The sequence below is a fragment of the Pyrus communis genome, chromosome 11, assembly GCF_041283825.1.
Source record: "Pyrus communis isolate YQ-2024b chromosome 11, ASM4128382v1, whole genome shotgun sequence".
NCBI classification, from domain to species: Eukaryota; Viridiplantae; Streptophyta; class Magnoliopsida; order Rosales; family Rosaceae; genus Pyrus; species Pyrus communis.
In genome coordinates, this window is record NC_142575.1 from 30,687,145 (window position 1) to 30,702,653 (window position 15,509).

At 41.7% G+C, this 15,509-nt stretch overlaps 2 protein-coding genes across 2 annotated transcripts; one reads left to right on the forward strand and one right to left on the reverse strand.

Moving 5' to 3' along the window:
* The first annotated feature begins 331 nt into the window (after window positions 1-331).
* On the forward strand, window positions 332-1,051 carry LOC137741845 (uncharacterized). The gene is made up of 2 exons (XM_088680349.1): window positions 332-631; window positions 731-1,051. Exons 1-2 carry the CDS (start codon window positions 332-334, stop codon window positions 1,049-1,051), a joined length of 621 nt encoding a protein of 206 aa, XP_088536475.1.
* Window positions 1,052-6,486: 5,435 nt separating this feature from the next.
* LOC137741844 (uncharacterized) lies at window positions 6,487-8,343 on the reverse strand. Its single transcript, XM_068481551.2, has 3 exons — window positions 8,179-8,343; window positions 7,563-8,121; window positions 6,487-7,265 (listed from the first exon to the last, which is right to left on the reverse strand). Exons 1-3 carry the CDS (start codon window positions 8,341-8,343, stop codon window positions 6,487-6,489), a joined length of 1,503 nt encoding a protein of 500 aa, XP_068337652.2.
* Between the last annotated feature and the right edge of the window lie 7,166 nt (window positions 8,344-15,509).

Sequence of the window (15,509 nt, forward strand, 5' to 3'; positions counted from 1 at the left end):
AGACATCACCATGGATTTTGTGTATGGGTTGCCGAGGACACAGGCGAGACTGGACGGCATTTGGGTGATTGTGGATCGACTCACTAAGACTGCTCATTTCTTGTCGGTTCGACAGTCTTATTCACTGGAGAAGTTATCGAAGTTGTTCATCGATAATATTGTCAGACTGCATGGTGTACCCGTATCCATTATTTCAGACAGAGATCCCAGGTTTACTTCCAGGTTTTGGAAAACCTTTAATACTGCCATGGGTACTCAGTTGTTGTTCAGCACTGCTTATCATCCACAGACCGATGGTCAGTCTGAGCGGACAATTTAGACGTTGGAGGATATGTTGAGAGTGTCTGTCCTCCAGTGGAAGGGTAATTGGGATAGCTATCTGTCGTTGGCTGAGTTTGCATACAATAACAACTATCATTCGAGCATCGGTATGGCATCTTTTGAAGCTTTGTATGGAAAAGTGTGTCGGACGCCGTTGTGTTGGACAAAGGTCGGCGAACGGGTGTTAGTGGGACCAGAGATTGTGGACACCACAAATGCTAACATCCAGCTGATTAAAAGAAATCTAAAGACAGCGCAGGATCGACATAAGAGCTTTGCGGACAAACATTCCAAGGATCGTATGTATAAGGTTGGGGACTTTGTGTTTTTGAAGTTGTCTCCCTGGAAAGGGGTTGTTCGTTTTGGTAAGCGAGGAAAGTTGAGTCCTTGATATGTCGGTCCTTATCAGATTACTGAGAGAATTGGTGCAGTTGCCTACCGTTTGGAGCTACCATCGGAGTTGTCGATGATTCACAACGTTTTCCATGTTTCTATGCTTCGAAAATATGTACCAGATCCCTCACACATTATTCAATTGGAGCCACTGGAGATAAATCAGGACGTTAGCTACATGGAGGAACCCGTGGCTATCCTTGATCGGCAGGATAAGGTGTTGAGGAACAAGGTTATTTCGTTGGTGAAAGTTCTCTGGAGGAACCACGCTGTTGAAGAAGCGACGTGGGAAACGGAGGATTTGATGAGAAATCAGTATCCGTTTTTATTTACTTAAGGTTGTAAATTTCGAGGACGAAATTTCTATAAAGGGGGTAGATTGTTACACCCGCCCCTACTTATAAGGATAATTCTGTAATTCTCCCTAAAAATTTATAGAATTATCACTTTAGTCCTCAATTTGTCACCCAATCAAGATCTGAAAATTTAAATTGTTACCCTATCCTTAGGCTGCCACGTGGCAGCACCCCAACTCCCTTCCCTTTTTCTCTTTTGTCCCTCCCACCTGCCGTGACACCCTTTCTTTCTTCCTTCTTTTTTTTTCTTTTTCTTCTTTTCCTTTCTTTTGTTTTGTTTTGTCTGCACCTTTCTTCTCTCATTCGAAACTCTCCCATTTCTCTCCTTCTTCTTCACCGTGAAAGTGCACACACACACCCACAGTTGCACAGCTCAGGGAGAGTCACCATCGTCGCCATTCAACTGCATCTCTCTCTCTCCCCTGCTCGGGTCGCCGGGAGGACACGAACACCTCCGGCGAGTTCTGTTGTTTTTCCGGTTGGGTAAGCCTTATTTCTTCTTTTCTTCTTATGTTAGACTTTGCCTAGATGTGTTTATTGAGTTTGGGTTCATTATTTCCAGGGTTTTGGAGTGTTTTTGGCACGGGTGAAGGCTCACCCAAATTTTCGGCGAGTTGTGTGGTTTTCGAGTGATTTTCCGGCCACCACAAGCCGTTTTACGGCGAATCAAAGGTATAAAACTACTTCTCTTGTCTAGTGCTTCATTTTGGTACCTAGATTGGGGTCTAGGTTGCATGTTTAGCGTTGGCCGGAGCTGTGAAAGCTCCGGCGTCCTTCTTCGGTGCACCCAGGCCTTCAAGCCGTTCTCCACCCCCCACGGGCCTTAGGCCTGTTTTGGCCTTTGGCCCAAAACCCTAACCCTTTCCATTTTTATTTTTATTTTGTTTCCTTAAAAACCCAAAGGCCTTAGGGCCTGTTAGCAAACCCATTACCCTTTTTAATTGGGCCTTTGGGCTGTATGGTTTCAAACCCAAACCCAGCCCACCTAAAACCTAAACCCATTTATCCTAACCCAAACCCTAAAGCCCAAACCCGTTGACCCTGACCCGTGACCCTGACCCGTTGACCCTGACCCGTTGACTTTGACCGTTGACTTTTTGAGTTTTCGTGCGGGACCCTCCAAGGTAATTTCGACGTTCTAAACCCGTTTCTGATGTCCGTTTTCTCAAATTCAATCGTTTGAGTAGAGTTTGACTGAAAGTATCAATTGTGTGTTTAGGTGCGATTCTTAGCAGTGATTCCGTTATTCCTGTTTGGTACGGCTTGCACCATCGGTGTACGGTGAGTGGACCCCTTCTAAAAATGCATGTTTTAATGGTAGAATTGCATACATAGAAAAACATGACTTTACAATTATGTTTTATGAACCGTTTTACGAGATAACATGCTTACTGAGGCTAGTTTGAATTATTATTATTTTTCCTATAGCCCATGTTCTTATATAATATCTTATGGATGACGATATGATATTTAGAATATGTTTAGAACCCCTCTTTATAGTATAGATGATGGATGACTTTATACTTTGAAGTTGATTTTCAATATATGTATGTTCACTGGTTTTGTACTTACCTAGTGGTCCTTTCTGTTACGGGACGTAGGGATAGATCCGGTCCGTCCCAGGTGACGGTTTGGTGTTGGCATAGGGCCTGGAGTGTGTTTTCCTCTGACTGTCTGCTCAGAGACGAGGAGCCGGCAAGGGGCCTGAAGTGTATTTTCCTCTGACTGTCTGCTCAGAGACGGGGAGCCGGCATGAGGCCTGAAGAGTTATATCGGACATTCACTAGTGTTTATTATTTTATGCGAATTATGATTTGAGACATTACGCGACATGCTAGGTTTTGGAAAACCTATGTTTCTCATTATATATGTGTTTTCATAAAACCTGAGGGCTAGTACGTTGATAACTGTTTTATTATATATATATCAACTTGGTCCACTCATGTTTGTTTTGCGCCCCCTTCAGGACCTATGAACGAGGAATACGACCTGAGCTACGAGGCGTTCTCCTACCAGTGATATTGTGCTATATTCGCTCCGTTTCGCCATCTATTGTAATAACACTTCTCTAACTTAGTTCTGCTTGTACTCTGTGTTAGACTTATGCTCTGGACGTGTTGTGTATTACCTAATTTCAATACTTAGAATTCGAACTTTTATTTGTGTATTTAGCCTTTACTGCGTACTTTAGTTTATTTCTCAATTTTTGTCTAAATTAAATGGCTTTCGTCACCCTTTGGGTGTCGGCCAGCACATGACCATCTCGATGTCCCTAGGACCTTGGGGTCGGGGCGTGTCACTTTCCATATGGGGCTTTCTCATGGTTTGAATTTGAATTTTGAATTTCTTTGGTCCTGTTAAATTTATATAAGAAGAATAAGTGTCTACTCTTTACATTACCCTCATTTGCTCATTTTGTAGTAATTTTTGAAAACAGAGTGTTCTCTAGTTGGGAGGGATTTCGGCATTGCTTTGCACCATCTTCAGGTTGGTAGTCTTATTTACTATATCACATGCTTTCATTCTTGTTGAATTGTTTGAGTGTTCATGTATTTGGTTGAGAACATGATGAATTGGTTGAGCTTTTCTTCATGCCCTAGGAACTTCCTTATGTTTCGATTTTTAATGTAGTGATAGAGTTTGTTTCTGTTTGTTGTAGATGTCAGAGTCTGGAAGTCCTAGTGATGAGGACTCCCCTAGCTCTAGCTTTAGCTCTAGGTTTGAGCTTGCAATGTTGGAGTCTTCAGGGTCTTTGTTGGAATCTTGTACAAAAGAAACGTTGGATGATCTTCACAATTGTCAAACCTTAGCCAATATTGGTTCTTGCTCCTTGATGTCAGTGGGTGAGGGGTTTGTTTTTGACGCTATACCCATATTTTGCTTTAAGTTTGTAGCGGACCATTTAGAGAAAAACTTATTAGATAGCGAAAAACAGCTTGAGGCCCTAAGGCAGTCATGCAGTATCCCCCGTAGTGTAGGAATGCGTTTGGTACATCATGAAGAATTGCCCTATGAACCGCCTAAGGGTCATGTTATGTTCTATACCCAAATATTATTGACCTTAAGGGTGAAGCTGCCTTTGCACCCGTGGTTGCAACGGATACTATCTTTCATTGTATATGCGCTTGGACAACTCAATCCTAGTTTTTGGGATACCTTGATTGGGTTTTTTATTATTTAGATGGAATGTGGGTTAAGTGAGCCTTCATTCTATCAGTGGTGCTACTGCTATAAGATGCGCCCGGTGAAAGCATGCATTGGGTATGCCGAGTATGCATGTCGGAGTGAAATAGCGTATTGTTTTTTGTAAGAAAAAGGCGTACTGCACTTGGAAAAACCGTTGGTGCTTTCTTTATAATGATTGGGAGCATGTTTGGGCTGTCACACCTGAGCGACGTGTCTCTACCCACTTCTAAACTGTAGGTTGTAATGTATCTATTGTTCGCATTGTTTGCTATTTGTTGTGATTTCTTTTTGCGTCTAACATTTTCCTTCATGCAGTGACGCGAGCCAACATCAAATTGTCCGGACGGGAGCTGGCTGATGTGGAGAAGGTGTTAAGGGTGCCTAAGGAGGATAGACATTTGGGCAAGCTACGATCTTTGTTTCGAAAGTACGGTTTCCAGCCCCTAGTGTCGGAATGCCAGAGATGAGCAAGTAAGTTGTATCTTTTATTTCGCCCCCTCTTTCTTTTACAAAGTTGCATTCCTTACTTTGATTTTTCTTGTTCAATGGAGAAAGTAAGCAAGAAAGGGGGGACTAACATCAAGAAAGGGAAAGCACCCATGATAGTTCTCGTAAACGACATTTTGTTTCATAAGGGAGCTCGTAAGCACCGGGTGAGGCCAGCCCTTAGACCTAAGTCGCAAGAGGAGGTCCTCAAGATTACTGCCTCAACGAAGGCTGAAGCTGAGGCCATCGGGTATGCTGCTACCATAGTTGCAGGAGAGGAGAGACGACTATTGCCTCATCTTCCTACCATCGATCCCATTTTTCCTCCAACCATGGAGTCCACTGACCAAGAAGGTGACCCTAGCTCTAGCCGTAAGAGGAAGTATAAGGAAGAGGTTGGCAACATCCATTGGAAAGATTTGAAGGTTGCCATGCAGCCAAGTAGTTTTAGATATGTCAATAATTGCCTGGCAGGATGTCGATGCAATGTTAATGAGCTTGGCAAGTCACTAGATAAGAACGAATCAGATCGTGACTGAATGATGAGGCTATCTTCTTATGTAAGTGTTATTCTGTCATTTCTTTATTTTCTCCCCTCTTTTTCTTGGTAGTGACAACCATCTTGTCATGTAGGTCATGATTGAGTATGACGACAGATTACGAGAGGTTAAGTGGTACAAGGAAAAGTTTAAGGAGAATAAGCAGCTTGTGAATAACACCAGAAAAACGAGCAAAGCTTTGGCTGAAGCCATCCGCTGCAAGGATCAAAACCTTGAATGTTTGAAGAGGCAGAATGGTGAGAACGTGAGGCTCAAGAAACAATTGGAGATGACTGAGAAATAGTTGGAGACAACTATTCTTGAAGTTTCCAAGGTTAAATGGGAGTTGGATAGTGCCTTGGTTGAGGTTTGTGGGCTGAAGAGAAGTATCCCAACTAAGATGAACGCTGCCGTGCAGGAGTTCTTAGGTTCCCAGGCCTTTCACAATGCCTCTAGGCCTCACTGCATCTGGGCGGCTAATTTGGAGAAAAGGAAATTGATGTCCATCCTTGAGCGTTACGATAATGGAAGCATTATCCGAAAGTACCGTGATGAGATGAATGAGTATCGACAAAGAGGTGAAGTCTTCGTCCTCATAGTTGATTCCAGTAGTGAAGATGACTCTGATAATGAGGCTAGTGTCGGTGAGCAGTCTTGGGAGAGTAAGGATGGTTCTACAGATGCCGAGGATGGTGGTGATGGCGATGGGGTTGAAACGCAGAGTGATATTGTCAGGGGTTCGACTTCAGATGAAGATGACTAATAGTGCCCTCTTTCTCTTTTTCTGTTTGTACTCTGAATGTACTAGTTTGTTATTTGTGTGGCATGTGCCATGTTGTAAGCTTGAGGGTTTTTTTTGTTTATGTATGTTTACAACCTTGTATTGTGCGCTTTGATGTTAATTGCCAAGTATTTGTACTATCATTCATGAATGTTTGGCTATATTTGAATATATCCCTTGTTTGGATATAAGTCGTGTTGACATATACTTAGACTTTATTTCATGTTGTAAGCATTCGTGTTGAAGCTTCAAACCTGAGCATTTCAGTGATAGGGATGTAAGGAATTTAGGACCAAGTTGTCTAAATCACCTCTTTATTGAATTGATGCCAAATGGCCTTCATTACATAGGATGCCGAATGGCCGTAGCTCGACACTTGTATAGTGTGAGTCTACTTGTAATAGTACTTTAAGTGAACAACGTTTCATGGATGGCCAATGGTCTTGCCATCGGAGCTCTTGAGCTTGTAGAAGCCAGGGCGACTGATGCTAATAACTTCAAATGGTCTATCCCAATTTGGGTTGAGGGTGCCTTCGCTCGGGACTTTGTCGCAGAGTAGTCTTTTCTTCAATACCCAGTCCTCCATTTTGAAAGAGCTAGGTTTGACTCTTGAGTCGTAGTAGTTGGAGATGCGCTGCTTGTAGGCGACATTCCTCAAGTGAGCATGGTTTCTATGTTCCTCGACTAGATACAAGTTGAGGGTGAGTTGTTTGTCATTTTCACTTTGCATATAGTACTGGACTTGAAACGTTGCTTGCTCAAGCTCAACTAGGACAACGGCCTCTGTACCAAAAACAAGTGAGAATGAAGTTTCTCCTATTGAAGTCCGATACGAAGTGCGGTATGACCAAAGAACTTGGGGTACAAGTTCTGGCCAACAACCTTTAGCCTTATCCAAGCTAGTTTTCAAAGTGCGCTTGATTATTTTGTTGAAGGCATCGACTTGTCCATTAGATTGGGGATGAGCTGAGGAGGCGAAACATAAGTTGATGTTGAAATTAGACCAGAACATCCTGAACTTCTTGTTGTCGAACTGTCGCCCATTATTAGTGACTATTGCATTGGGAGTGCCAAATGTGCAAAGGATGTTCTTCCATACGAAGTCTTCTATTTTTGCCTCGGTAATGGTTGCCAAGGGTTCTACTTTAGCCCACTTTGTGAAGTAGTCAATTGCAACGATTGCATAGCGGACCTTGCCTTTCCCTGCAGCATTGGGCCGATCAAATCAAGTCCTCATTGGGCGAAAGGCCAAGGGCTTATCATAGAAGTAAAAGGCTCGGGAGGGGAATGATGAATATTTGCGTAGCGTTGACACTTATCATGAGCGGGATATTCTGATGGCATCTTGGTGGAGTGTTGACCAGTAATATCCTTGACGAAAAGCCTTATGTGCTAGGGATCGAGATCCTGCATGATCTCCGCAGACTCCTTCATGTATTTCTCGAAGGATAATTTCTGCTTCCACAGGTGTGAAGCACCGTAAGTATCGTAAGTTAAAACCTCGCTTATAGAGTTGGTCATTAATGATCAGGTAGCGGGTAGACTTGTATCGAATCTGCTTAGCTTGGACTTTATCATTTGGGAGGGTGCCATGGGCAAGGAATTTATAAATTGGGATGATCCAGCTATCCCTATGTTGCAAGTTGCACACTTGTGCGACCATGGTGCTTGATGCTACCAACAATTCAACATGAATTTTTCTCCTAATCTTGTCTTCCACTGTTGAGGTGAGGCGAGCCAAAGCATCTGCATGACTGTTTGCTACTCGAGGGACTTGGGTGATCTGGTAGTGGAAGTGCTTGAGCAAAAGCTGCGTTTGCGCAAGATACGCTGTCATGGAGTTATCCTTAGCGTCAAAGTTGTTCTTGACCTGGTTAACCACCAATTGGGAGTCACTAAAGATATTAATTTGTTTAACTCCAAGGTGTTTGGCCAAACGTAAGCCTGCTAAAAGGGCCTCATACTCAGCCTCATTGTTTGACGCCTTGAATTTGAAGCGAAGAGTATACTCCATTGCCATTTTATCAGGGGTAGTCAGGACTAGTCCTGCTCCATAGCCCTACTAGTTGGATGAGCCATCAACATATAAAGTCCATACTGGGAGTGTTGGTTCTACCTTCCGAGCTTCCGGGGGTAATGAAGCCATTGCCTCAGGTGTAGGAGAAATGTCAACAGGATAAGTGAATTCGGCAATGAAATCTGCAACTGCTTGGCCTTTCTCAGTTGGCTTTGTTTGGTAGGAGATATCAAACTTTTCCAATGCTATTGCCCATTTGATCATTCGCCCCGAAGTGTCAGGAATCTGAAGTATTTGTCGAAGGGGGTGATTGGTAAGCACTATGATGGAGCGTGCTTGGAAGTAGGGGCGAAGTTTCCGAGCAAACATAACTAATGCTAGAGCTAATTTCTCAATGTTGGAGTATCGTGTCTCCGCATCTTGTAGGGCCTCGCTAGCGTAGTAGATATGTCATTCGTTACTACCATCCCTACGAATGAGGACGGAACTAACTACTGAAGCCGAGACAGACAGATAGACAATTAGGGTGCCACCGACTTCAGATTTGGAAAGCAGATGGGCTTTACTCATGTACTCCTTGAGGTTTTTAAATGTTTAGGCACATTCACTAGTCCACGTAATGTACTTCTTACTTCCCTTAAGTGCTTTGAAAAAAGGAGCGCATTTGTCTGTGGCCTTAGAGATGAATCTGGTCAAGGCTGCTACCTTGCCAGTAAGGCTTTGGATGTTTTTTGAAGTTACCGGTTTTTTCATGTCAATGATTGCTTTAATCTTCTCGGGTTAGCTTGAACGCCTCATTGGCTAATCATAAAGCCCAAAAATTTTCCAGAGCCGACGCCGAAGTCGCATCTGTTGGGGGTTCAACCTCATTCGATACTTCTTCAAGATGGAGAAGGTTTCAGACAGGTTGGTGATGTGTTGGTCAGCATGTTTATTTTTGACTAACATATCATCAACATAAACTTCCATGCTCTTCCCAATCTATTCAGCGAACACCGAATTGACTAATCTCTGATAAGTCGCCCCTGCATTCTTTAGGCCGAATAACATGACTTTATAGCAATATAGTCTTCTGTGAGTAGTGAAGGCCGTATATTCTTGGTCCGAAAGGTTCATGAGGATTTGGTTGTACCCTGAGTAAGCATCTATGAAGCTTAAAAGTTCACACCTTGCTGTAGAGTCTATAAGTCTATCAATGAGAGAAAGGGGAAAGCTGTCATTCGGACATCCTTTGTTTAAGCCGGTGTAGTCGACACACATTGTCCACAAGATCTTTTGAAGTAAGAGGCATTCATTGGTCGGATTTTTCTTAACAAATACCACATTTGCTACCCACGTTGGATAATTGACTTCACGGACGAAGCCTATGCTTTTGAGTTTTTTAACTTCTGCTTTTATTGCCTCGTATCGTTCAGCATCATAAGATCTTCGTTTGTCTCACCGGCTTGGTCTTGGGATCAATACTTAAGCGATGACAAATGATATCTGGAGAGATGCTTGGCATGTCTTTGTATGACCAGACGAAGACTTCAGTGTTCTTTTACAAAAAAGAAATCAATGCCAACCGAATGGGTGGTGACAAAGTGGTGCCAATTTCACTATGCGGTTCGGATAATCTTTTGAGATAGAGACATTCTCCAACTTTTCAGTAGGTTGTGCTTGTTGGGTGAAAGAGTTATCTCGAGGATCGTCGGGTTGATTGTTACCACCGTGAAGATCCAAGTTGGCTTTGTTCAAGCTGGTCTTTATAACTTGGTCATGTATAGAAAGTGTTTCTTTGGGCATAAGCAAGTGTTGTTGCTTGACTGAAGTGTTATAATATAATTGTACACTAAGTTGATCTATTCTGATGTAACCATTGTCATAAGGGGTTGGAAATTTCATCAACAACATGTGTGGATACCATGGCCTTGAGATCATTGATGCCTGTGCGCTTAAAGATGACATTGTATGCCGTTGGGCAGTCAACCACCAGGAAGTTAGTGGTGATGGTGGCTGTGTAAGGGCTTGTACCAATGATGAAGGGTAAGTGTATGCTCCTTAAAGGTTGCACGATATCACCAAGAAGCTTATCAGAGGAAAAATCGAGTGATCGAGCAAGTGTTCAAATACATTAAGTGTTCTGAAAGCTTCAGTAAATATCATATTGACCGACGCTCCCGTGTCTACCAGGATTCGTCGTACTCAAAGTTGGCTATGTGAGCCTCCACGATCAGTGGGTCGTTGTGAGGATAGATGATACCTCTTTCTTCCTCATGGTAGAAGCATATTGGATCCCAGTTAGGCTTTTGATACTTACCTCCCCTGATGTCTTCCACGTGAAACACTTGGTGGCCATGCCTTAAAGTTCGTTCATTGTTTTTCATGGCCTTGTTGGAAGATTCAGATATGGGTGTGTCAATGCTTATGGAATATATCACATTCACTTGGCTTGATTGCAATTATCCCTTGGACGGTGAAGAAGGAATTGATCAATTTTTCCTTCACGTGCCAAAGCTTCAATATGATCACGGAGGGTGATACACTTCTCGCCGTCATGACCGTTATACTCGTGGTAACCACAAAACATGCATGTGTTCTTTGTAGACTTGTAATCTGGCTCCCTTGGTTTTGGCTTCGGTATCAAATGAGCTATACTGGGGTAAATGGCCGTGCATGTGGCGTTCAAAGGTGTGTATATCTCATGATGATTGTGGGCATTATCGTGACGATACCCTTGGTTATTACGATATTGCCCCTTACTCTTTTTACTAATATGGGACTGGTGAGGATGGAAGTCTTTCCTCTTACCCTGAGAATGATACACCTGTTGACTTGGCGAGGTATTAGGTAGGGTAAGGGGAAGCGTCGCAGCCGTTTGGAAGGTTGAGGTCTTCTCATTTGGTTGGATCTGGCTTCCACTCCCCATTTACTGATAAGGGATGGCTGTAGGGAGTTTCCCTTGATATGTCCTTGCCTCGGCGGAGGTATGGTTGTAAGCCTATGCCATCACTTCAAAGTAAGTTTTTCAAGTGTTGGCATTGATCATGTACTTGAAGAAACAGTCGCGTAGGCTTGCCGTGAAGGCTTTAAGGGCAGTCTTATCATCTGCCTCAGCGCAGCGAGAATACTCGTGGCTGAAGTGGTCAGCATACTTTTGTAGTGACTCGTCCGGTTTCTGGCTAATAGTGTACAAGTCATTTGCAGAATGCAAGCGATCTGTCTGGAAAATGTGTTAAGAGACAAACAGTATCCTTAGTTCCTCAAATGAGTCTACCATCTCAGGTGGAAGACGGCAATACCAATTTAGAGATCCGCCAGAGAGGGTAGAGGGGAAGAGAAGACATTGCTCTTCTTCAGTGTGCATCCGGTATGCCATGGTGTACTCAAAGAGGTTAAGGTGTTCAATCGGGTCCTCCCTTCCAATGTAGAGCTGTAAGCCAAGCTTCTACTTTGTTTTTGCTTGAAGGGAGGTGTCGAGGATCCTCCTTGTAAGAGGGCCAGGCCTGGGTTGGTTCCAGTTAGGTGTTTCGACCTAACGTTCGGCCTTCAACTTGTTTACTTCCTCAAGGAGCTGTAGGACAAAGGGATCCTAAGTGGAGTCAAGTGTTGTTGGATCCTTCTTCCGTAAGTCTCCATCACCTCTTGGAAGTAGGAAAGCTTGATTAAGAGCATAAGATTTTTCTTTGGACTCACCGTACTGACTTCCAAGGCGAGCCTGTCGAAACACCCCCGAGTCCCCCGTACTTTCATATTCCTTTAGGACTTGTCGCTCATTCCTTAGAGTGGCAACTGATTTGGGACATGTGAGGAGACCGAATCTTTTAAAAACCCTTGGGTTATTAACCTTTGAGCTTATGTGGATGGGGTTCTCTTGACGTTGCCTCAGGAAGTCCCGATAGTTGCGATAAACGGCTTTTGATCCTTCCACTCTTTCTGTAAGAAGATGTCTTCCTCCATTTCTCCTACTTCGGGTCGAAGCAGTTGGGTCGAGAGAGGTCTCATGTTGATCAACACCTTGATGAGTATTTCGCTTCCCATTAAGAATATCTATGTTGAAGGCAGGTGACCCCCCGTGTTGGGGGGCACTCAGGTAGTGGTTGACTTCCACGGGGCAATGAGTTCATGTGTTTGAGTATGCCTAGCTTCATGGAGCATCCCGAAGAGCTTCTCAACTGCTTTTGGAGGATCTCATTCTTTATCGCTATCTTGTTTTTCTAAGCCTCTAGCTCATCGACTTTAGCCTGAAGAACAAACTTTTTTCATTGCTTCGCACTAAGTGCGAGAGGGGTGTCGTTCTGCGTGCTATGGCTCCCTTCGTTCCCTATGTTGGAGAGGGGTGCCTGGTCGAAAGAAAGTGTACGAATGGTGGAAACCAGCTTGACAAAGCTGGAGAGAGTAGGAATAAGTGCGATTCCCACAGACGGCGCCAAATGTTGATGCATAAAATCGGCGAGGACTTTGTTACAACAGAAAGTGTCAAGTTTGTGACATTTGCTAGATTGCTTTAGTCACTAGTGTGGATAAGTATGTAAATGGATAGAGACATGAAAGCAAACAATACAAGATGTACATGGTTCACCCAGATTGACTACGTCCATGGAGTAGAGGAGTTCTCATTAATTGTGAATGGTTTACACAAATACATATGTTCAAGCTCTCATTTAGTGAGTTCTAGTGAATAGTTTACAAATGACATTAGGGATTATTGTGGGAGAATGATCTCCTTTTATAGAAGAGAGTTTCTAGCTTTGTTCTGACATCGACACGTGTTGTGCTGTGATTAGTCTCTGATATCGACACATGTTGCGCTGTGATTGACCTCTGATATCGACACGTGTCGCGTTTTGATTGGCCTCTTGGTTGGAGGGAAACTCTTGTGGGTCATTGACAATATACTGTTGACCGGTGCTCAGTAGTTTCGGGATTGGTCAAGTATGGTACAAACAAATTAGCTTGAATTTTTTTATTTTTTTTTTATGAATTTAGGGAAGTTTTATTTTTCGAGAAGAAGATAGAGTGAAAATGCCTTTGATCCGTCACATGACGCATCAAGTGCGGAGTATGCACATAAAGAGCATAGAAACAAATTTAAAAAATAATATTATACTAATAAAGCAGTTGGGGAGCACTACAACCGTCCTCTTGATGTGGATTGTGCAGTGGGTAGAGTTGGTGGCATATTGGGATAAAGAAAAAATAAAGGTAAGCCTTTTATGATTTATTTTGTAACACCTTTAAATTTGTCTAATAAATTCTTTTATTTTTCAGGAGATTGCCAAAAAAAATAAGCACAATTGGGAGTTGAAAATAATGAACCATACAACCGATTCAAAATCGTTTGCAAGAGTGCGGGAAGAATATGTATAGGTTATACATTTCTAATAAATGTAGTTGATTTTAAATTTAATATATAGTTGTTAGAAATTTCATTTTTAATGTGAAGTTTGCTTAAAATTATTTGTTTTTTAATTGACATATAATTAAAGCAGAATAAGCATGGAGGTAATTGATTTTTTTCGTGTTAGTATTTCATTGTTATTAATTTTTAACATGTATTGGTTTATTTTTCTATTTTATGATTGTTGATTTTTTATTTCTAAATATTGTATTGCAAGGCAACCATGGAGAGCAATATTCAATCTTTGATTGAGTCTAGCTAATAAGACAATGATGAACTTAGAACCCGAGTTTCTGTCGAGATGATGGGTCTTGAGAGTCATAATAGGGTCTGAGGATATGGTCATGGGGTGACTCCTGATATGGTGTCGTATTCATTTTCTTCAGCTTCTACTTCTAATTTCTCTAGGAAATCATACAGGAGTTCTGTAACAATGCTGATGATTGAAAACAATGAATTGAGAAGTAGGGATGAAACTAATACTAAATGGTTAACAGACTTAGAGGCTAAGGTTCAACAATTAGAGAATAGGCAACAGTAGAGGTTCGATTAGTTTTTAATGATGTTTATGCAACAATTTCAGCAGCGACCATTGCACAGCCTAGGAACCCAATAGTCGGCCAGAATCAGCCTCCTCCTACATATCCGTGCCCATAGGGAACTTAACAATTGGGCCAGAGTTAGCCTTCTCCTGCATATCTGTATACAGGCCAGAATCAGTAACCTCCTTTATATCCTATATATTTGCCTACGCAGCCTATGTCATACATGCAGCAGTCACCATATCAAATGCCAGTATATCAACCAGAGATGCCTTCTCTTAGTGGATTTTCCCTAGGTGTTCCAATTGGTGGGTTTTCTGGAATGCTCGCGGGTGCTGCATTTGATGTGGACTTGACGAGGGCTTTTAGATCACAAGAAGGATCTCAAGAAGGATCTGGGGTACATTCAGGCTCTGGTTCTATTAGGTAGTTTATTTGGATTGCTTTTGTGGCAGATATGCATGACACTTTGGCCAGCATTTGTAGTTTCTATCTTTTTTTTGTCTATGTTATATTTGTAATTGGATTTAACATTTGTTATGGCAGATTTATAATGTTTGTTGTGGCGGATGAGTTTTTGTATATTATGTGTAATGACGAATATAAAATGTTTGTTATGGTGGATAATTGTTAGTGTTTGGTACTATTGTTATTGTTAATGGTTAGTATTGGTGTTTGTTTTGGCCTATACACATAAATATGGTGTGAATTATTTTTATATAAATTTTTTAAATTATTATTAATTAAAAACTGAGACAGACTTCTTTATTTTTATTATTATTATTAATGGTTTGTGGTGTTGCTTATGGGTGACAATATATTTATTATTTTATTTAGGGGGTGTCGGTTAGGACTGACAGTATATTGATTATTTTATTTATGTAGGGACTATGGTCGTTGTTGTGTCGTTTCAGATTTCTGCATTGATCAATTTGATATTTTCGCCTCCCAAAATTCAAAACTTGACTGATTTTTTGTTATTTGATGTGTTGGATTGATCACGATGTAGTGTAGGATTTGAAGAGAGAGAAGGGGCGAGGATAGAGAGATAATGAATTCATTATCACATATTGGTGTGTATTGAGTTTCTCATGTTTGTTCAACTCGAGTATACTAAAATGTATGAAAAATTAGATTCGAATCTCGTGAATGACGAATCCAATACCAAATTTGGTTGGGCATTATGTGGCTTAACCGAACTCTCTCTTCCATGAGACTATTGTACTATGAATACCATAATTCACTCTTGAGATTAAAATTGTTTTAGGACCTCTTTGTTATCGAATTTTTCATGCTCCAAATAAATGATTTTGTATCACACTTTTCTTTTCACACGCATTTGCCTTCATTTCTGACAGTTAAATTAAATAACCCTAACTAAAACAATAGTCAGAGTTAAACACGAGTACGTAAAAGGAGAAAAAAAAAATATGTTTATCATTTCCCTTATAAGATTATCAAGAAACAAATACTATGCCAAAAGAGAAAAATTGTATGTTTATAATTAA